This window comes from Lontra canadensis, unplaced genomic scaffold (assembly GCF_010015895.1).
Source record: "Lontra canadensis isolate GAN:19392208 unplaced genomic scaffold, GSC_riverotter_1.0 scaffold13, whole genome shotgun sequence".
In the NCBI taxonomy this organism is placed as follows: Eukaryota; Metazoa; Chordata; class Mammalia; order Carnivora; family Mustelidae; genus Lontra; species Lontra canadensis.
Genome location: NW_022631007.1, coordinates 18,177,145 through 18,198,939, shown reverse-complemented (window position 1 = coordinate 18,198,939; position 21,795 = coordinate 18,177,145). Strand labels below are relative to the sequence as shown.

The 21,795-nt window shown below is 51.0% G+C and overlaps 1 protein-coding gene across 4 annotated transcripts in view; it reads right to left on the bottom strand.

Annotated features, from left to right (window-relative positions):
• The window catches only part of SNED1 (sushi, nidogen and EGF like domains 1), an 89,894-nt gene extending 69,382 nt beyond the window's left edge, over positions 1 to 20,512 (bottom strand). For 2 of the 4 annotated variants that reach the window (XM_032857695.1, XM_032857696.1), the window contains exon 1: positions 20,221 to 20,511. In XM_032857695.1, coding sequence (XP_032713586.1) covers positions 20,221 to 20,433 — 213 coding nt within the window. In that variant the 5' untranslated portion in view covers positions 20,434 to 20,511. Of the gene's footprint in view, positions 1 to 20,220 lie in introns of all 4 variants that reach the window. The other 2 variants (XM_032857697.1, XM_032857698.1) reach the window with 2 other exon arrangements.
• Between the last annotated feature and the right edge of the window lie 1,283 nt (positions 20,513 to 21,795).

Genomic DNA, 21,795 nt, shown 5'->3' with positions numbered 1-21,795 from the left:
AAGTAATAAGATGATCAGATAAATGTATGGTTTGTAGTACCAAAGGATAAGGAGCTACAAAGGCAATGACTGAGAATTTCTAGAACCAATGAAAGACATCAGGCCACATATTCAACAGTCCCAGTGATTCCCTAGCTGGAAAAATAAAAATAAAGCAACAACTAATGACTGCTAGAGATGCAGAAAATGAATGACAAGGAGAATACATATAAATTACCATCAAGGATCTTACAGGTAGAGTGACAGTTGATTTCTCACAAGCAATGATGGGAACTAGAAATCAGTGAGATCATATCTTTAATGTGAAAGAAAATAACTGCTAACATAAACTTATACCCAGATAAAATATCCTTTATTACTGAAGGCAAAATAAAGATAATTCAGATAAATAGTAAGTAAGTAAATAGTATCTAAACAGCAGACCCACATGAAAAAAAAATTCAAGTTAAAGGGAAATGTAAAGTCAGAGAAGCAGGAAGGAAAAAGGGCAAAGAAGATGCTATGGACTGAATGTCTGTGTCTCCCCAAAATTCTTATATTGAGACCTGACCCCCACTGTGATGACATTGGGGGAGACCTGTGAGAGGAGATTAGGCCATGAGGGTGGAACCCTCATGGGGGAGACTATAAAAGAGAGCCCAGAGATCTCCTCTCTCCTTCTGATGTATGAGGACACAGCAGGAAGGTGGCTTTTAACTAGGAAGTGGTTGTTCACCAGACACTAAATCTGCCAGCCCCTTGATCTTGGACTTGCCCATCTTCAGAACTGTGAAAAATAAATGTTTGTTATTTAAACCACCCAGTCTATGGCACTTTTGTTATAGTAGCCAGAACAGATTAGAACAGAAAGTATGAGAATAAATCTAAATGAATACTGACCATATAAAGACATAATATAAATAAAACTTTGTGGAATTGTGTAAAAAATCTGTAGAATTAAAATTAATGATAATATGCTATAAATTGGAAGAGTATTAAAGTGTTCCAAACTCACTGTATTTTCCAGGAATAGGATAAAAGCATTAGTTAATTTATTAGTGAATATTGATAAATAAAAATGAATATTGTACTACCTAGGATAATCACCAAAAGAATAAAAGCAGTGTATATAGTCCTAACTGATAAAGGGGATATGACTGAATTATTAAAATTTTTGGCAAGAAGGAGAGAGAAGGAAAGATAAAGTAAGCAGAACAAGTAGCACAGAAGATAGTAGACCCAAACACACCTTCATCAGTAACACATTAAATGAAAATGAATCAGATATTCAGGTTAAAATATATACCCTCCAAATGCTAACCAAAGGAAACCTATGGTTTATAGTTATATTATTATCAGACAAAACAGATCATAAAGCAAAAAGTAAGCTAGAGACAAAGAGGGCCACTTCATAATAATAAAGGAAGATATAACAATTTTGTATTTTTATATATTTAATAACAAGGTCTCAACATACATAAGTGAAAAACTGACAAAAGGAAATAGGTCAATTCATAATCATAGTAGAACATTTTAACATACCTTCTCTAGTAAAGTAGGCTAGGCAGACACAATAATCTGTGAGAATACAGAAAATTTGAACAATGCAGATAATAAGTGACCTAAAATATAACACAAATAGAATATTATTTTAGGGGCACCTGGGTGGCTCAGTGGGTTAAGCCTCTGTCTTTGGCTCAGGTCATGATCTCAGGGTACTGAGATCAAGCCCCGCATCGGGCTTTCTGCTCAACAGGAAGCCTGCTTCCCCATCTCTCTTTGCCAGCCTCTTTGCCTACTTGTGATCTCTCTCTCTGTCAAATAAATAAATAAAATCTTTAAAAATTTCTTTTAAAAATATTTACCATATACTGATCATATAACAAGTGTCAACAAATTTCAAGTGATTACAAAAAATATGGAGTTTGTCCTCTGGCTACAGTGCAATTATACTAAAAATATTAACCCCCAAAAGGTAGGAAATTTCTGTGTGCATGGAAATTAAGAAATATAAATAACTTTGGACTGAAAGACAAAAAAAAAGGGCTATTTAGCAAAAACTTGAGAGTGTGGTGCAAGCAGAAATTAAAGGGGAATTTGTAGCCTTACATGGTTATCTCAGTATGTATACTTTGTGAACAAACCAAAAAGTTAGTAAATACTCCACATACTGTAAACAAACCAAAACCAAAACAAAACAAAACAAAAATGGGAAGAGAAAAATAAAAAATTAAGAGCACAAGTTAATGAACTAGAAAACAAACACTGAAAAAATCAGCCAAAACTTGTTTTTTTTTTTTTTTTTTTAAACTACTAGTAAAACAGATACATTTCTGGTGGAATTGGTCAAGTAAATAAGAGAAGGTATCAGTTGCCATTATCAGGACTGAAAAAGAATATATGACTTTATACTCTGACATTGTTAAAAAAGATAAGGAGTTATTATAAATACTTTATAATAAGAATAAATTCAAGATTTTAGATAAAATGGAAATATTTCTAGACAAATGCAGCTTACCAAAACTGGGTTAAGAAGAAATAAAGGAGGAAGGGATGTTAACATAATAGAGTAATGACTTTCTGGAAGAGAAAGGACAAGGTCTTCCATGGACTGGGTCAGGAGAAACTGAGAAGACTCACCAGGATCTGGGGAGATAATGTTCTCCATTAAGTGGGGGTGTTGGGTGAGTAAGAGGTGGGGAGTGAGGATGCCCACTGTTTTACCTGTTAATAAAGCTGAGCAGTGAGCGGTAGGCTTGAAACAAACCATCTGATCAGAGCTTTGATTGTTGTTATAATGACAATGTGGCAGTGACCCTTCAAGGCCCCACTAAAAAAGCAGAAGGGCCCTGATAACTAAGTCAAAAGATTCTGAAAGCTGAAAGAAATGGTTCCAGCAATGAGGATGTAAAGGGTTTTGTTTGCTTTCTTGTTTGTTTGTTTTTTTAGGATTTAGAGTTTTGAGGGTACCAGAAACATTGAAAGTCCACTTAGTTGAGCTGTGTGAGTGGCAAATGCAAGGCCTTCCTTATTTGTGCAGTCACTGTTTGTGTCCCTAGATCTTTGCTCCCTCCTCCATCCTGACTTCAGCTGCTTTACAAAAAAAGCCAAATATGGTAGGGGACTTGAGAGAGGTAAAGGACTCAAACTTTTACAGCTCTGTTGGTTACAGGCACCCAAGTTGCCATCCTACCTGGTTCATTAGGGGAAGATGGTGCCAGGTGCAGAGGTGGCTGAAGGCTCAGAGGACTGTGGAGGAAAGTTATGGTGACATGTAGGCAACAAAAAGTAAGGGGCTCCCAGGAAAATTAAATAAATGGCATTCACCCTAGAAAGAAAGTGAACCTGCCTCTGTTTGCAGAGGATATGACCTATTATATCGAAAATCTCAAAGAATCCACTAAAACAACAACAACAACTATTTGAAGCAATCAGTGAGTTCAGCAGGTTGCCAAATATAAGATAAATATATAAGTATTAATTGTATGTCTACATGTATACAATGAATGACCCAAAAATGAAGTCAAGAAAACAATTCCATTTATAATGGCATCAAAGAGAATAAAATGTGTATAAATTTAACCAAGGAGGTACAAAACTTGTGCCCTAAAAACTACAAATATCGTTGAAAGAAATTAAGATCTAAATAAATGGAAAAACATCTCATACTCATGAATCAGATGCCATAACCCTGTTAATGTTGTTAAGATGGTGATATTCTCAATTGTGTCCTAAAAATCAATTTCTTATATACCAGCAATGAACAAGGGAGAGGCATTTGAAATTAAAAACAATTCCATTTATGTTAACACTACCCCAAATGAAATACTTAGCTATACACTTAATGGAATCTGTACAAAATCTGTATGAGAAAAACTACAAAACTCCAATGAAAAAGACCTTAGAAAAACTAAATAAATGGAGAGAAAATTTCATATTTGTGGATAAGAAGACTCAATGTTTCAAGATGTCAGTTCTATTTGTTCTATATATTCAATGCAATCCCACTCAAAATTCCAGCAAATTAGCTTGTGGAAATCAATCAAGTGATTCTAAAGTTTATATGGAGGGCAAAAAGACCCAGAATAGCCAAAACAGTACTGAAGGAGGAGAACAAAGATGGAGGACTGACACTACCTGACTCAGCTACAGTAATCAAGAAAGTGCGGCACTGGTGGTAGAATAGACAAAGGACCAATGGAACAGAATAGGGAGCCTGGAATTAGACCACTGGGTCAATATAGTCACCTGGTCTTTGACAGAGGAACTAAGGCAATACAGTGGACAAAGATCATCATCTCAACAAATGATGCTGGCACAAGTGGGCATCTCCACACACACACATGCACAAAATGAATCTAGATGCAGACCTTACATGGCTCACAAAATTTAACTCAAAATGGATCATAGACCTAAATACAAAGCACAAAGCCATAAAACTCTTAGAAGTTTAGGTAGGAGAAATCTAAATGACCTTTTTTTGGTGATGACTTTTTAGATATAACACCACAGGCATGATCCATGAAAGAAATACCTAATTAGCTTGACTTCGCTGAAATTAAAAACTTCTGCTCCATGGAAGATAGTATCAAGACAGTGAGGAGACAAGTCACAAAATGGACTTATGGGAGAAAATATTTGCAAACGATATATCTGATAGAGACTGTTAACCCAAAATACACAAAGGACTCTTAAAATTCAACAATAAAAAAACCCACAAAACAACCTGATCAAAATATGGGCCAAAGACCTTAATAGACACCTCATCAAAGAAAATAAACTGATGGCAAATAAGCACATGAAAAGATACTCTGCATCATATGTCACCAGGGAAATTCAAATTAAAAAAATAATGAGACACCACTATTCACCTATTAGAATGGCCAAAATCCAGAACACTGACACCATCAAATGTGGCTGAGGATGTGGAGCAACAGGAACTCTCATTCACTGCTGGTGGGAATGCAAAATGGTACAGCCCCTTTGGAAGACAATTTGACAGTTTCTCACAAAATAAAACATACGCTTAGCTTAGCATCCAGCAGTTGCACTTCTTGGTATTTAACCAAGGGAGTGGAAAACTTAGGCCTGTACAACAACATGCAAACAGATGCTTATAGCAACTCCATTCATAATTGCCCAAACTTGGAGCCAACCAAGATGTCCTTCAGTAGGTGAATGGGTAAATTGTGGTCCATCCAGACAATGAAATATTACTTGGTGTTAAAAAGAAATGAGCTTTCGGGGCGCCTGGGTGGCTCAGTGGGTTAAAGCCTCTGCCTTCTGCTCAGGTCATGATCCCAGGGCCCTGGCATTGAGCCCTGCATCGGGCTCTCTGCTCAACAGGGAGCCTGCTAACCCCCCCGCCCCGTCTGCCTCTCTGCCTACTTGTGATCTCTCTTCTCTGTCAAATAAATAAAATCTTAAAAGAAAAAAAAAAAGAAAGAAGCTCTCAAATCATGAAAAGACATGGAAGAACCTTAAATGCATATTACTAAGTGAACGAAGCCAATCAGAAAAGTACAGAATAGGCAAATTAATAGAAACAGAAAGTAGATTAGGGATTGCCTAGGTCAGAGCAGAATTGGGGGGATGGAAAATAACAACTGAGGGGTACAGGGTTTCTTTCAGAGGTAAGGAGAATGTCCTAAAATTGTGGTGATGAATTACCATTCTAAATACACAAAAAGCCACTGAGTTTTAAGAGAGTAAATTGTATGGCATGTGAATTATATCTCAGTAAAGGGGAAGGAGGGAGGGAGGGAGGGAGCAAGTGAGGCTGGGGTGCGGGCATCATCCTGGAGCTAAAGTCTACATAAGAGGGTGACCTCCCCTGTGCACATCACCCCACTCCCTGGGGTCCCCGAGGCAGAGAGCATGGTCTCCTGACTCACGTGCAGCGCTTTTGTAGGAAAAGACAAGGTTGCAGTGGGGGACAGGAAGTTTAAGAGACCTCATGGGTGGGGTCCAAGTGTGTCATTGTTGCCTGTTGTTCTGCCAAGAAGTATTGGGGTTTCTCCTTTTGGGGGAGTCCAGGAGTTGCCAGGCCCACAAGGCCTCTCTAGGGCAACAGCACCCCCTGCCCGAGGCAGGACCCAATGGAGAGCTTGCAGAAGCCAGGGTGATGCATGGGGGCCTCATGAATCTGGCCCAATATCTCCATTTGAGGTGGGTCAACTTGAACTTGACCAGTAACCAGAGAAGGTCCCAGCAGGGTGGGTGGCCAAATGGAAATGGCACAGAAGCTAAGTTGTCTCAGTTTTACATGAAAAAATGGCAATTACCCATTTGGGGGACCTCATCTTTCACTCCAGGGTCCCAAGTAAAGCCGCTGGCTCAGGGGGTCTTCCAGTCACAGAGCGTCCCCTGAGCATCCCGTGAAAGCCTGTCTGGTTTGCTGATGGCCTAGCCAAGCTGGAGCCTAATGCCATTCCCAGGAGCCATGGCCCCATCTCCAATGGGGAATCCTGTGGAAAGTTCAGGCGGTGCTTTGGGTGGAATGAGAAGCAATCACCCCAGCCCAGGAGGGATCCTTGACTAGACATGCCAGGGTTTCACTGACCTCCGGGTTGTGGCAAATGGTCTAGTGGAGGGTCAGCAGACTGTTCCGTGAAGGGCCAGATAGTAACTATGTTTGGCTTTGGGGACCACATACGGTCTCCATCACATACTCTTCTTTGCTCTTTTGTTTTTGTTTTTATAGCCCTTTAAAAATACCAACAACATTCTTAGCTCCAGGGCCATACACAAACAGACCTTGGGCCAGCTCCTGGGCTGTCCTGTGCAGACCCCCGGTCAGGTTTTGTAAGGAAAGCTCTGCAGGGACAAGGGGGCACCGCTCACACCCTGCCCGTGGCTGCTCAGAGCTCAGTGTAGAGACAACCCTACCACCAGACAGCCTGCTGGCTCCCCTCTGCCATCGGCCCGCAGCCTAGAAGGCACAGCCAGGCCGACCTGATTGATGATGCTGTGTTTGGGGCCTGTGAGCCTGGGCACACCCTGCGCGCATCCTGTGGCCAGCAGGGGTAGTCTGGGTTGCTCCCGAGGGGCCCACAGGGACGGGCATTCTCCGATGGGACTGATGGAGAGCAGGCCACTGATGGAGACCTCTCCCTGGCAGAGGCTGGCTGGGGGAATCCCTCCTTACACCAGAGATGGCACCATGGTCCCTGCTGGCGCCTGGTGGAAGGAAAGGCCTCAGTGCTGCCGGTGCAGTAACTACACCGCCCACCACCCTTGTCTGTGTGGAAGCTGGCCCACTTGCCATCTTGCCCGGAGGGACTACCGACCGCTCCCAGGCCCGGCGTGGGGATCTCACTTTTCTCGGTGCCGATGCTGACCACCCGCTCCATTGTATCACTACAGTGACTCTTCTGGGTCATTAGTGCCTGACAGAGATGCTCTATGTTGTGGGCCGTCATGCCCTGGTACAAGGGTCTGGTAACCGTTGCATACTCCCCAGCATCCACTGGCATCTGGCATTGCCGAGCCCTGGTTCAGCCTCCCCAGACTCGCCCAAGAGACCTCTGCCTTTGCTGCCTGTGGGCCTGGTCTGCCACCTGCCCTGTGCTGGGTCCACACCCCTGTCTGTGCACAAGAAAAATGGAGAAGCCCCTGGCACTCAGCCAGTCACAAATGATTCTGCTGTGCCTGACACAAAAATGTGTTAATGCCCAGAGGGCACGACCTTTTTTAGGTCTTTCCAACACAAGGTCATTCTTGGCCTTGGGTTCCACTTGGGGTGCTGAACAAGCCTGTGAGTGCTCCAGGCCATGGCCCATAGACCTCAGCCAGCCCACACAGCAGTGATCCAAACCAAGTCAGCACCAGATCTTAGGCCGGAGGGGGGATCTGTGCCCCTTAGGTCGGGTGTTTGCGTGTGGGGGCGGGTGAGCCATGGAATGTCCGTCAATGGAGCTGGGGATCAGGGGGTCAACCATCCCTCTCTGCCTGAGACCAAGGGGGCCTCCTGAGCCTTTCAGGGAAAGCTTCCCAGTAAAGCAGGGTGAGAGGGTTGCCCTAACGGGATCACTGCTTTGGGCCACTTAGAGCCTCTGTAGTTATCAGTGGTGGCATCTCTGAACTACTCTTGTGCATCACAGTGGACAAGAGCCTGGCCTTGGGTAACGTCCTGGCTGAAATAAGACCCAGTGGCCTCTCTGGGACTAATGTCCAGCGGGCTGCACCTGCAGCTGGAGGCAAGACGGAGGCCCTGCTGTGTCAACTGCCATTGCTGCTCCGAGCCCGGTGGATAGCAGCCTCAGTTACACGCACTGTGAGCCCAATCACATCAGTGTGGTCCTGGCTCCTGTGGTCCAACCAACTGGAGGGACTGGCGGAGTGGCAGACCCATATGAAGATGTGAGTTTGGCTAAGAACAAGTGGGGCCAAGGAGGTGGGTTGTGGGGAGAGGCAGTCTGCCCTGGGTCCTGAGCGCCTTGAGTGTTTTTGCTGGGTGTGCCAAGAATGCAAGGCTCTGCTTTCCCTGGGCCGTACCTCAGGGTTGTGTTTGCAGAGATCAGCCCTGAGGGATGAAGTGTTGTGTCCCTGTGGACAGAAGGCAGGTTTCCCCAAGCTCAGTGTTTCTTGGCTGTGACACGAACTCACAGTGGGGGCTCCTCTGTTCCCCGTGGGATGTGGGGAGCAAGAGGCCCCGATGCAGACAATGGGGTTTTGCTCCCTGTTGCACCATAAGGAGCAGCATCTATGCATCCATAGAGACCAGAAGTCTGGGGTCTCCGGCCAGCACCCCCAAGTCCATAAAAGGCTGACATGAGCCAGGGAGGAGAGCCAGCAAATCCCAGACCTTCACAGTTTCATGTTATAACAACCTTGAAATTGTATATAAAACGGAAATTTTCCTAGAGAAATACAACTTATCGAATGTGAGGAGAAATAGAAAACCTATTTTTAAAAAATATAATTATTGAAGACATTGAATCAGCACAAACTCCCCCAGGGAAACTCAAGTTCCAGATGGCACTACCAGTGATTTCCAGCAAACACGTAAGGGGTAACTCCAGAAATACATCAGCCCTTCTAACTAGAAGAATTCATTTCACAAGACTGGCACAATCGTGATACTCAGACCAAAGCCAGGGCATAGATGAACAGCAGGGTAGTCTCACTGATGCCAAAGTTGCCACAATCTTCAATAAACTAGCAAATTAATCCAGCAATATATAAATAGGAGAAACACTTCATCACTACCAAGTTGGATTAAAAAAATGATTTAGAGAGACAGAGAGAATGAGAGAGAGAGAATGCAAACAGGGGGAGGGGCAGAGGGAGAGGGAGAGGGAGAGAGAGTCTTAAGCGCTCGCCAGGCTGAGCATGGACCCCGCTACAGGACTGGGTCTCCTGATACTGAGATCATGACCTGAACCAAAACCAACCGTCAGGTGTTCAACCAACTGAGCTACCCAAGTGCCCCCTGAAGTTGGATTTTTAAAAAAATATTTTATTTATGTATTTGTTAGAAAGAGAGAGAGCATAAGCAGAGGGAGCAGCAGCAGAGGCAGAGGGAGAAACAGATTCCCGGTTGAGCAAGGAGCCGGATCTGGGACTCAATCTGAGCACCCTGGGATCATGACCTGAGCTGAAGACAGACACTTCACCAACTGAGTACCCAGGCATCCTGCCAGTTTGTATTTTTTGAGGAATACAAGCTAAGCTTTACATTAGAAAACCAATTGATTTGTGGCACCTGGATGGCTCAGTGGGTTAAGCCTCTGCCTTCAGCTCAGGTCATGATCTCAGGGTCCTGGGATCAAGCCCCACATCAGGCTCTCTGCTCAGCAGGGAGCCTGCTTCCCCCTCTCTCTCTGCCTGCCTCTCTGCCTACCTGTGATCTCTCTCTCTCTCTCTCTCAAAAAAAAAAAAAAAAGAAAAGAAAAGAAAACCCATTGATTTAATCAATTTAAATGATTAATTTAACAGATTAAGGGAGAAAACCACATGATCATCTTACTACGTGTAGAGATGACCTTTGATAAAAGTCAACATCCACTTGTGATAAAAACTCTCAGAATACTAGGAATATAAGGGAACACCTTTAATCTGATCAAGGGTGTCTTTAAAATAAGCAAGAACAAACACGGTGTTTCGAGGTAAAATACGGAAGTTTCTTTTTGAGATTGGGAGCAAGATAAGGATCGTGTTAACACCATTTCCACTGGACAATTCAATGGAGACCTGAGTCCACACAGCAAGGCAACAAAAATGAAACAAAAAATAAAAATACGATACAGAGAGGAACACTGCTGCCTTTAATTCCGTGCAACATGAATGCAGTTGTAGAAAATCCAAAAGAATCCCCACATAATTTAGTAAAACTAATAAGAGGCTTGGTTGTTAAATGTAAAATTAGGAAACGTAAAAAAAATCAACCATGAATCTACATACCAGCAGTAAATAGAAATTCAAGACACCATTAACAACAGTATAAAAATATAAAGAATCAATCTAACAGAAGATGCTCAAAGCTTCTCTGCAGTCAATTCTAAAGCTTGACTGAGAGCATTAAAGACAATGTAAATCAATCTAGAGGCACGCAATGTTTCCAGATTGCATGACCCAGTGTTGTAAAGATACCCATTGACCTACACGCCCCTATATATTCAAAGCAGTCTCAAAAAAATCCCAACAAGTATGTGTATGCATGTAACCTGATAAGCCAGTTCCAAATTTTATATGAAAACGCAATGCCAAGAATGACCCAGACCCTCTCCAGAAGAACAGGAAAGACGGACAAACACTAAGATCGACCACAGTGCCGCCCGACTTGGAGAGCCCGGAGACAACCTCCCCGCCCTGCAGGACACTCGTTCCCACAGCAGGGGCGCTGTGGAGCAGCACGTGTCTCCTTTCCCTGTCTCTTTGATCTCCCCCAAATACAGAGCCCAGCTCCAGGGCTGTGTGGCACCTCATTGTGAATGACAAAGCAATTCAGCAATGACACTGTTGGAGAAAACATTCCTGACTTTTGGGGTGATTTTTACAATAAGGCACAAAACCCTCTAATCATAAACACAAAGAAGGACACATATTATATTAAAATTAAGAACACCTATTCACCCAAAGATGCCATTAAAGAGGGTGAAATAAGGCATAGAATGGAAAGAGAAATTTAAAGTGTTTGTGACCTGGGTTTGTTAAGAACTCGCACAGATCAACAGGAAAAAGGTAACATAGACGAGAGGGGAAAGACTTCACAGACGAGAAAATCCAATGGTCAGCGAATATATACAAGATATGTTCAGCCTTACTGATAAAAAGGAAATTAAAACCATGTTAACACATCAGTACACAACGACTAGATGGTAAACATGTTGGTGGGGTGTCGTGTAGGCGGGAACACCCGTGGGCCGACATGTCTAATCAGCTGAAGATAGGTGCACCCCCATGGCCCAGCGGTCTCACTATGTACAAATGTGTGTGAAGGGTGCCCAGATACATGGTCCAGAATTTTCATACGCAGCGTTGTTAAGAAGAGCCTAAAACTAGAAACTCCAGATGTCCACCACAGTCAAACAATTGTGGTCTCTCCAGATAATTAAACGGCAAAGGTGAACTAAGACAATACCCCAAGTGGGTGACCCTAAACATGCCTGGAGCAAAGGCAGCAGGTGCAAGAGAATGGCCTCTCTGCGCTTCCATCAGATGGAGTGTCCGAACAGTCTTCTTGGGGATGCATGCCGGGAGGGTGGGGAAGCAGGGCTAGGGCAGCACCACAAGGAGCACAGAGGGGCTGGGGGCTGCTATAACGGGGTGGGCCCACTGAGGCTTGCAGCGCATTTGTCCCTTTGCAGTACATGTCATGGGTCCCCTCTTCTGCATGTGTTCAGGAAGAGTTAAGAGTGAGAAGTCACAAGCTTTCGGAAAAGGCGCCCGTGGATGGGAGGGGCAGAGTCCACGGCAGCAGGCAGTGAGGGCCCATGGGCTTCAGCTAGAGCTGCAGGCGGCCATGGGTCACCTGCCAGGGTGGACACAGCCTATACTGCCCTCCCTGCGTCCCTCAACTGGCCTGTCCCCCGCTGTGGCTCTTGCAGACCACTGAGTTCTCCTCCCTCTTGGAAGTCAAGCCCGTCACCCAGGTGTGTGTGGTGCGTGCAGAGGCCTCCAGCTTGCCCTCACCCCAGACTGCTGCTGCCCTCCCCCCACCCCCCGGGCTGTGGGCCTGGAGCCCAGGGGTCCAGGCAGGAGGCAGAACAAGCCGGCCCTGTTTCCCTGCCAGGGCAGGGCTGGGCCAGGACCACAGCCGAGAAGGTGGTGGGGGCCCCCGGCTGAGCAAGCAGGCTGCTGGCAGGCGCTCTCACCTGGGCAGGAACCACACTGGACTTTCTTTCTCCAGATGGGAACATCTGCATGGTGGGGGTTGGGGGTGGGCACAAGCTGGACCGGAGCAGGGAGCTGGGGGGTGAGGGGCTCCATACAGCAGCCCCTCTCTACCCCTCAGCAGGGTTCCTCTCCTGCTTCAGGGCAGGGCAAATGTCACTTGGCAAAACACTGATTTTATTATTATTTTTCTATGTACAGTAGTACTTTATAAAACATGTGGTGAAGATACAGAGGCTGAGGAGGGAGGATTAGATCTGGAATCCCCCTCAGATACCCCCCTGTTACAGGCGAGTGTCTTAGCTGAATGAGGTAGATTTCATCCCCATGTGGGACTTAGAGAAGTGGGGGTCTACCTGCATGCCATTTAGCCACTGGCTTCCTAGAAACTTGACCATGGGCCTGGCCTGGGTGTTTGCTGGGCCCTCGGGCCCGGTACAGCCACCCTGCCTAGGCTGGCCATGAGGACCTGAGGCCCGTGTGGGGGACTCCCCCAGCCCTTTGGGACTGTCATGGAAATACAGGGAGACCCCAGGGGCAGAGAGGAAGGAGGACCCTCTGATTTGCCCTCCCAGCCCCTTCCTATAGACTCCACTGGACGGAGGCTCGCTCTGGTCACCACGTAGTCTCCCCAAGCCAGGCCTCTCCCACACGGGCTGCCTCGTTAATGTGCAGGCACCTGCTGCTAGAACGAGGCCGTCCCCGGGGTGTCCCAGCCCGGGGTGGGACTTGCACACTGGCTGTCTCGTGAGGCCTGTGTGGCAGCAGGAACTGAGTGCAGGAGTGGGCTGCCGGCAGCTGCAGCCCTCCACCCCCTGCCTGTCACCTTCTCTCCCAGAGGCCTGCAGTCAGTCCACAAGGGGGCGTCCCATGCCCTCGGAGCAGGCTGATGGTCCCAGGAAGGGAGCTGCTGCTCAGGTCCCCAGGGTGGCCCAGAAGCCATTGCATGCAACAGGAATTTGCAGTGGCTCTGTGACCTGGGGGTGGCCCTGGGGGAGGGGCATGTGCCCGCATGCATGTGTGGCCGTGTATGGAACATGTGTATGGGTGGGAGTGTGTGATGAGTGTGTATGAGTGTATGTGGATAAGTGTGTATGTCTATGAGAGTGTGGGTATGTGTGTGATTGTGTGATTGTGTGATGAGTGTATATGTGTACAGTATGTGTATATGTATGTATGATTGTGTTTCTGTGTATGAGTATGTGTATAAGTGTGTATGAGTGTGTGATTGTATGAGTGTGCATGTGTATGAATATGTTTGTGTATGTGTATACAAGTGTTTATATATGTGTATGTGCTGAGTGTGTGCGTGCGTGTGTGTGTGAGTATATGAGTGTATTAGTGTGTACGTGCGTATGTATATATAAATGTGTGTGTAAGGGTATGTGTGTATGCCTTTCAGGTGTACATGTATGTGTGTAAGTGTATCAGGGTGTTAGGTGTATGAGTGTGTGGGGGTGTGCAAGTGTATGAGTGTGTGAGTGTGTATATATGTATATGAGTGTATGTGTGAGCGTGTGAGTGTGTGTGTGTGTGCCTGAACGTGTGCAGTGTGGTGTGGGGCAGGCCGGAGGGAAACCCCCTTCCTGCAGGCCCAGGCCGGCCCCCCACTGGTTCAGGAGAGGCACAGAGGGACGGCACTGGCGGCATTTCCGACTTGGATAAAACCAGGAAAGAGCGGAAATGCCCTGGAGAGTCTCTCCGAGGCAACTTCCAGCCCAAAGTATGTGACGTGTGTCTGGCTGGTCCCTGAGCCAGGAGCTCAGGGGCTTGCAGCGCCACACTTGGTGGAAGGAGCAGCTGTTCTGTGCGGGGCAGGGCGGGCCTGGAGGGGGGCCAGGGACCCCGAGGCCACAGCACCCCAGCTCTGCAAACATCACATCCAAAAGGGCGGGGCCTGCTTTGACTTCTCTGCCAAGAATAAAACAATAAAGCCCCTGAGGCCTTTTATAAGCTTGTTTTGAAAAATGTAGGCATGTTTTTTATTTCCTGGCAGCTTTCTGGGTAATTAGGATTCCTCCCACGGCACAGCTGGGGGCTGGAGTCCGGCCTGCAGGGCAGCGAGTGGGCAGGGCCCCCGGGGCTCACAGGCCAGGTCGGGTCTGAGCCCTGGAGAGCCCAAGCTTGCTGCACACCCGGCTGGGGAAGGAGGGGAGGCTGGCCCTTGGCTGAGCTGGGGCAGAGCTAGAGCAGGCCTCAGGAAATAGCACCCAGGGCTACTGGGGGGCATGGTGGGGAAGGAGGGGGACCCAGGCAGGCAGATGGGGAGGGGAGGGAGCTGCCTCAGGGCCCACTTCTTGGGCCCGGGCACCTGGGTGGAGGGCTTCCCAGGGAGGGTAGGAAAGCAGAGCTCAGGGCTAGAGCAGCCGCTCCCTTCCTCCCTCCCAGGCCAAGCCCTCCTGGGCTGAGAGCCCCAGGCTGTACTTCCTGCGGTGTCCTCCCCCTTCACCCCCCTCCACAGTTGTCCTCCGGAGGCTGCCTGAGGCCACCCTCTCCTCTGCCCTCAGCTAGCTGCCCGTGGCCCCCACCCACAGGTGCTGCCTCTCTGGTGTCCCAGCACCTGTGCCCCACGTCCTGTCCCTGCTGCTGTCATCTCTCTTCTTCCTGGTGTAGATGACAGCTCCCGCCCCACACCACCACCCTGACAAAGCCTCTTCCCTGCCTCTCCTTGGGTACCCCACGACCAGGTGTCCCTTCAGGCCCAGAGCCCAGCTCCCCAATGGCCCCTGGACATGCCTCCCTATGGAATACAGGCCCACTGCACCTGGGCACCGGTTTCCTTCCTCTGCGCCCATCACCTGCCTGAGCTGCGGCCTCCCTGTCTCTTCTGAGACCTTGCTGCCCCTCAGCCTGGTGCACTCCTTGGACAGAGGCCCTTCCTTTCAGCCACCCTGCATCCTTGCAACCACGTGGGGTCCACTGCCCTCCTATAGCTCTCACAGTGGAGATGCACCCCGCATGCAAATCCGGCGTGTCCCCTGCTCTCCACATACACCCAGACTCTCACCCTGCTAGTCCCCCTTCTGGGGACAGCAGTCACACTTTTGGGCCCTAGCCTCATCCCAAACCCCGACTGAACAAGCATCTGAAGCTGACTGTGCCCATGCTCCTGCTGACCAGAGGAGCCTGCAGGGGTCTGAGGGGCTGTGCCCGCTCTGGTCTACCCCCAGGCCAGCTCAGAGGATGGTGCGGTCCCAGGCTGCCCCGCTGCGTGGAGGGTTTTGGCTGAGGGACCCAAGCCTGGATTCTGTCCTCGCCCCACTCCTGCCTGCACTCAGCCTGTGCAGTCAGACTTCTGTCTCTGCTGAGTCCTGGGGCTGGGGAGCAGGGAGGTGGCTATGCACACAGTAGGTGTTTAATGAATGACTTGTCCCACTTTGTAAAGAACCAGTTTATGAACAATGAGACTCTAAGGCTGCACCCCCCAGCCCCAGAGACAAAGGATGGGGAGAAACCAGCTGGTGCCTCCCCCCAGTTGCCTGCTCACCGACCCATAGGAGCGGCCTCCCTGGGGGCCAGGAGAGGATGGTGCCCACGAGGATCCCTTTCTGGGTGTCAGGGGGCAGTAGGAAGATGCATTCCTTCAGACCCAGTCAGCCCACTTGGAGCAATGTATTGCAAGGAAAGGACAGGACAGGAGACCCATGTAAAGGAGCAGAGAGGCAGCACCTGTGCCCTTGTCATTAATTCATGGGGGCCACTGAGACCACCCACTCAGTCAACAGTCAATAGAGCAACTGATTCAAATAATTTTGACCTAGCCACAGGATGGAATATTAGACTGTCACCAGAAAGCATGTTTCTACAAATTTAAGGCATGGGAAGTGCTCATGGCATAAAATAGTGAAAGAAATATGGGAAACAGGAATTGTGTGAAGCAGCAGCCCCAAGATCTGTCTTGTGGGCACTAAGTATGCTCGAAAACGGGTCAAAAATTTCAGCAAAATGTTAAAAGTACTATTTTTGGGTGGTGGGATTGTGGATGTCTCATCACACTGACCAGAATGCTAACAACAGACATTGGCTGAGTAGCTTCCCATTGTGGCCGCCTTCTGGAAGCCGGAACAGCACAGTGAACAAAATAGAAATGATTTTGTTTTAGAGAGGAGGAGGGGCGGAGGGAGGGGAGAAGCTCAAGCGGACTCCACGCTGAGCACGTGGGGGTGCGACCTCACGCCCCTGAGATCATGACCTGAGCCGAGACCAAGAGTCGGGTGCCTAACTTGTGGAGCCCCTCCTCAGGCACCCCCAGGAATGATTTTAATATGAAAACCAAAACACGGCTGCTAGCTCTTGCATCAGCGCAGGGGCTTGGCTGAGGGTTTGGAACGAGAGCATGAACAAGTCGATGCAGAAGGAATGCACCAGGTTCTGACCGTGAGTTGTGGAGGGACAGGCTTTGGCGGGCTGGTCCCTTCCAGCTCCCCAGTTCTGGACTCGTGCCATCCCTGAGAGCTAAGGGGCGGGAAGCCCCGAGCCGTTCCCAGCGGGCTGGGCTGGCCTCCCCGGGGGCCGGGTGTGTGTCCAGGTGCTCCGGGCAGCACACACAGAAGGCTGTTCTAGCAGAACATTCAGCCGTTCACTCTGGTTTGATAGACAGAAAAACTGTAAAAACACCACAAGGAGCGTCCTCCTACTCTATTCCCACCTACCCGCCGCTCTGATGTGACTGGGTGCGGGCTCTCCCCTCGTCTGTCTGCACACAATGTTTCCTGAGCTGCTTGAAAGCGAGGGGCAGACACGATTCCCTCTGCCCACAACCGAAGACTCCCTCTGCTGGAAGCGCACACCGCAGGTCAGGAAAGTGAAGTCTGACATGCTGCCGCTGCTGTCTACACTCCTTCCCCTCATTCCCATATGACATCCCTTGTGGACTTCTACCAGCGCAAGCTCCCTGCTTCCCTCTTTATCTAATGGATGAAAACCTGTTCCTACCAGTCTTTTCAGCTGATTGTCCCCATATGGCCAGAGAGCCCTCTGAAGCCCTCTGTGTCCTCCTGCCACATCCTGACCATTCTTGGAGCACGTCTTACTTCTCAGGAGGTTGATTCCCAGACACTTCTGCACTTTCCCTGCCTGGGGCATATTGTCTCCATAGAGCCCTAGTTCCTTCCAGGGAGACTGACGTTTGGCAAGCAGGAACCGAGCACCAGGAGAGTCCGGTGCTCTGGGGTAGTGTAGCTTCCATTTCCCTGAGTGGAGAGAGCCAGGAAATGCGTCTGCTGTGCGTGCACGTGCATGTGCACGCACGCACACACACACACACACACACATGTGCCATGTCCACTGCCTCCTTTCAGAAGACATAAATACATGTTGTGAGTTTGTCCTGACGCAGCTTGCAGGACACAGGTCCACAGGTGGAAGGCAGACACCAAGCAAGGAAACAACCATAGTGGGGTCAGGGGCAAGCACAGGGGACACATTGGGGGAGGGGAGTGGGGGCCCTCTTTAAGACCTGCAAGTTTGGGGAAGAGCCCTGGCTGCAGGAATGGTGAATGCCACCCCTGAGTGGGGCCTGCTCTGTGTGGCTGGAGCAGAGGGTGCTGGAAGGTGTTCTGGGAGCCAAACCACCCAGCCTCAAGACTGGGGGCTGAAAGGAGAGGCAGGATCTCATTCATGTTTGGCAGTGCTCCTATGGACAGGCTCCAGGGGCAGGACCAGGAGACAAAGGCCAGCGAGGAGGCACCTACATGCACCGTGCACCCTGGCGAGTGGGGATGGTGGCCAGACCCAGGGCTGTGACCATTCCAACGCTGGGAAGTGGGATGTGTTTCCAAGGCTCCAAAAATGAGGGGATGAGGGAAAGGAGGGAGGCATCGGAAGGTGGGTCCAGGGAGGAAGCAGGACCTCTGTTTGGGTCCCACTGAGTTTGAGATGGAAGGGTGAGGAGGCAGCTGGAAAGGGTGATCCAAAAAGCCCTGGAATCTGCCTTCCGAGCCTCAGTTTCCCCATTTGCCCTCTGATTGTCCAGGCGCAGGCACAGGAGGCACCAGCCAGGATCACATGCTATGGGGCAAACACCTTCCCCTCTCTCAAGTAGCTTTGATCATAACCTGCCTCCCTCCGGCTGCCCTGCCCTCCATGACCACAGTGCCCCCTCGGTCCTGCCGGCAGGTGTCTGGGCACTGCTCCCTCAGGAATCCCACTGTCTTTCTCCCTGAAGAGGGGACACAGCATGCGCACTGCGTCCATGCTGACAAGTGTTATTCCAATATTCTCTTTGTTTCAGGAAAAGGCTTTTATGGAGATATATGTTTGGTTAGCCGCTGTAATGTTCGTTTCTGATGAAATGATTTATTTTCCTAGCAGATCTTTCCACGTTAGAGCCGTTTCTCCCGGATATTTTGGCAAGGGTAGACGTTTTTGGTAGGCTATTAAGAGGGTCGACCATTTTAATAATATTTTCACCTGCAACTTTGATGGGAAGGCTGAGCCTGGCCCAGATGTTTATGGTACATTTTGATAGTGTTCTGTGAGAATAGTATCCCCAAGCTGTCCCACGGCTAAGAGGCAAGGGCCTCATCTGGCCCCTGCAGACGCTGAGCACGGCTCTGCCCTGTCCACCATGTACCGCTGGAAGTTCGTCCTGTCCCAGGGGGACCCTCAGCAGAGTGACTTCTACACAGAGAATGTGTGCCCCTCCCACCACTGCCCTCACCAAATGCTGCTGCCCAGGTGCGGAAGCTTTCCTGCACAGGTGCAGGGAGAGGCTGCTGCTAGGCTGTGCTGTGGCTGCTGGTGGAGGGAGAGCATGACATTGGCAGAGGCCACTGGGACAGTGCTAGGTGAGGATGCCCATAGTGCAAAAGATGTGAGTGGGGGTGGGGGTGGCCTTGAAGGTGGTGGGGAGGAGAGAGCTGATGGAACAGGTGGCTGCACAGAGGGGGGTATGCAGAGGGTGGTACTCGTGTGGATGGATGGCAGGGCAGACGGTGGCAGTAGTATTGAAAGTGGCCGAGGCCATGGCTGGTGTGACAGTGTTGGAGGTAATGGGAAGTACCATCAGGCTGGCCCAACACTTTTCTAGCCTTGATTCAGGGGACGGTGGGTGCCAGTGCCCAGGGGTCCTCACAGTAAAGGCACCAAGTGGGGATAAGATGTAGCGTTTCATGCCCTCTGTGGCCCAGGGTCCCTCTCTGGGAGCAGCACACAGAACCAGCCCTCCGGCCTCGTCCTTCAGCCGGAGCAGCTCCTGCTGTCCTGAGTCCCTGGCCCCAGAGCTCCCTCTCCAAGTCCTGTTTGGGACCTATGGGCCTGAGTGACCAGCTCCTGGACTCAGGACCAAGGGAGAAAGGGAGACAACGGCCAGAGGATACACTACCCCCAGCTGCTGCCAGACGCAGAAGGTGGTCTGCAGAGAAGCAGGCCCTGCCCTGACTGCTGGGCATGGGTCCCAGCCTCCTGGCAGTGGGCCTCAGGTGTCAACTCAGGGCGGGGCCTGACCGGGAGGGAGGGTGAGACCGTGGCAGGCCCAGTGAGGAACTGAAAGGGTCAGGTGCCTCACTCGGGAAACTGAGGCCCCAGGAAGCACGTGGCTGCTGCCACACTGATGTTTCTGAAAGAAGCAGGACAGGGCCGGACTCCCCCCACCGTGCTGGGGACCAGTCGCTGGGCAGACGCGATCTGCGCGCGGTACCCAAGCTCCTGGCGGGTGAGGCTGGGCCGGGGCTTGCCACGCTCCCCTCGCCCAGGTGGCCGGACTGCAGTTCGAACCCCACCCCCGCCCGCCTCTCCCGCGGGCCGCTGTCCGGCCTTGGCCGCCGGAGGGAGGAAGCGCTGTCCTCATTCCACCTCTGGCCGCCGCGGTGCCAAGTTGCTGGCGGCGGCGGCGGGAGTCGGGGCGACGGGCAGCGGCGGGGCGCAGCGCCCTCCCTGGCGCCCTCGAGGCTCGAGGTTACTCACGTAGAGTCCGGAGTGTTCGGCGCCGAAGAACGGGAAGGGCACGGAGAGCGGCCGCAGACCCGAGCCGCCGTCGTCCTGCTTGGGGGTGACAGCGTCGCCGCGCTCCGCGCCGAAAGGGTAGAAGTCGGCGAGGGCCACCGCGCCGCGAACCCCGCGCGCCCCTAGCCCCAGGACCGAGGCCAAGAGCAGCGCCCAGGTGGCGCCGCGCTGCATCGCCGAGGATCGGCGGTCGGGACGCAGCGGAGCACAGCGGGGCCGGAGCGGGGGCGCAGCGAGGACAGCGCGGGGACAGCGCGGGAACGCAGCGGGGACGCAGCGGGGCTGGAGCGGGGACGCAGCGGGGACAGCGCGGGGACGCAGCGGGGATAGCGCTGGGGCGCAGCGGGGACCGCGCGGCGACAGAGCGGGGACGCAGCGGGGACAGCGCGGGGGCGCAGCGGGGACGCAGCGGGGACCGACGGCTTGGCAGCTCGTGCGGGGTCGGAACCGGCGGGGCCGGGCGGGGTGCGAGGAGCGCTGCGCGCAGTAGGTGGGGTTCCGCGCGCTCGGCGGAGCTGCGCTTGGGTCGGGGCTCCGCGAAGGAAGGAGCCGTGCGGGACGGCGCTCAGGGCCGGCCCCGCCCCAGGGGCCGCGATTTAAATATCCAGCCGGGCGGTCACCGGACCTGGGAGGGGGACTGGGCGGGGTCATGCAAATAACACCGCTCTTAAAGCGCCAGGCCTCTGGGAGGGCGGGGCGCTCGCGACGCGCCCGGCTGAGCCTCGCTGGCTTTGAGGCGCAGCTCTCTGGTCCTCGGGCTTTGCCGAGGTGAGAGCTTCGCGGACCAGCGTCCTGTGGCGGGGATCATCCTCCTCCTCCGTAGGTCCCCAGTCTCCAGACTAGGGCGGGCCCAATGGAAGCACCTTGCCCACACAGCAATTCTGAGACACACCCTAAGTCCTACCTGAGATGTTGGGTCTGGGTATCTGTCCTGCTAGGGGACCCTGTCACCCCCTGCAGACAGTGGTCAGTTGGGGCCACTCCGGCTTAACAGTGCCTGGATACCCTTGTGGAAGTGGCCAGAGGCCAGCCCCCTGCAGCCCCCAAACTCTGGGCCTGTGGACACTTACTTGCTCCTGGCCCTGGAGGTGAGGTTTCCCTCTGTTTTTGTGAGGGCGCCTGGCCTGGGGGACTTCAGGGCATTAGACAAGGTGTTTGTGCCCTGCACAGCCACATCTGGAGAAATTCCTGGGGAGGTTTCCCAACTGGTTCAGGATCCTAAGGGAACCTCACAGCAAGAGACTCTTCAGCAGACTCCTGGGTTTAGTGGCTGTCAGTGGGGAAGACAGGTCCATGTGGGCCTGGGGGCAAGTGGATAGATGCTCCTGGGCTTGGTGGATGGAGCCCACAACCCAGATTCCGTGTCCCAAGTTCGTGGCCATCCCAGCTCTTCTTCTGCCCCTGGAACCACTGACCTCACACCTTGTTCTGAATGTTTGTCCCTCCTCAGGTTCAGTGCAGGGCCCTCTCCCATCCTCCCTGCCCTCAGAATCTGGCGTTGGGGGATGTATGACTGCGAGCCAAGCCCGGACCCCC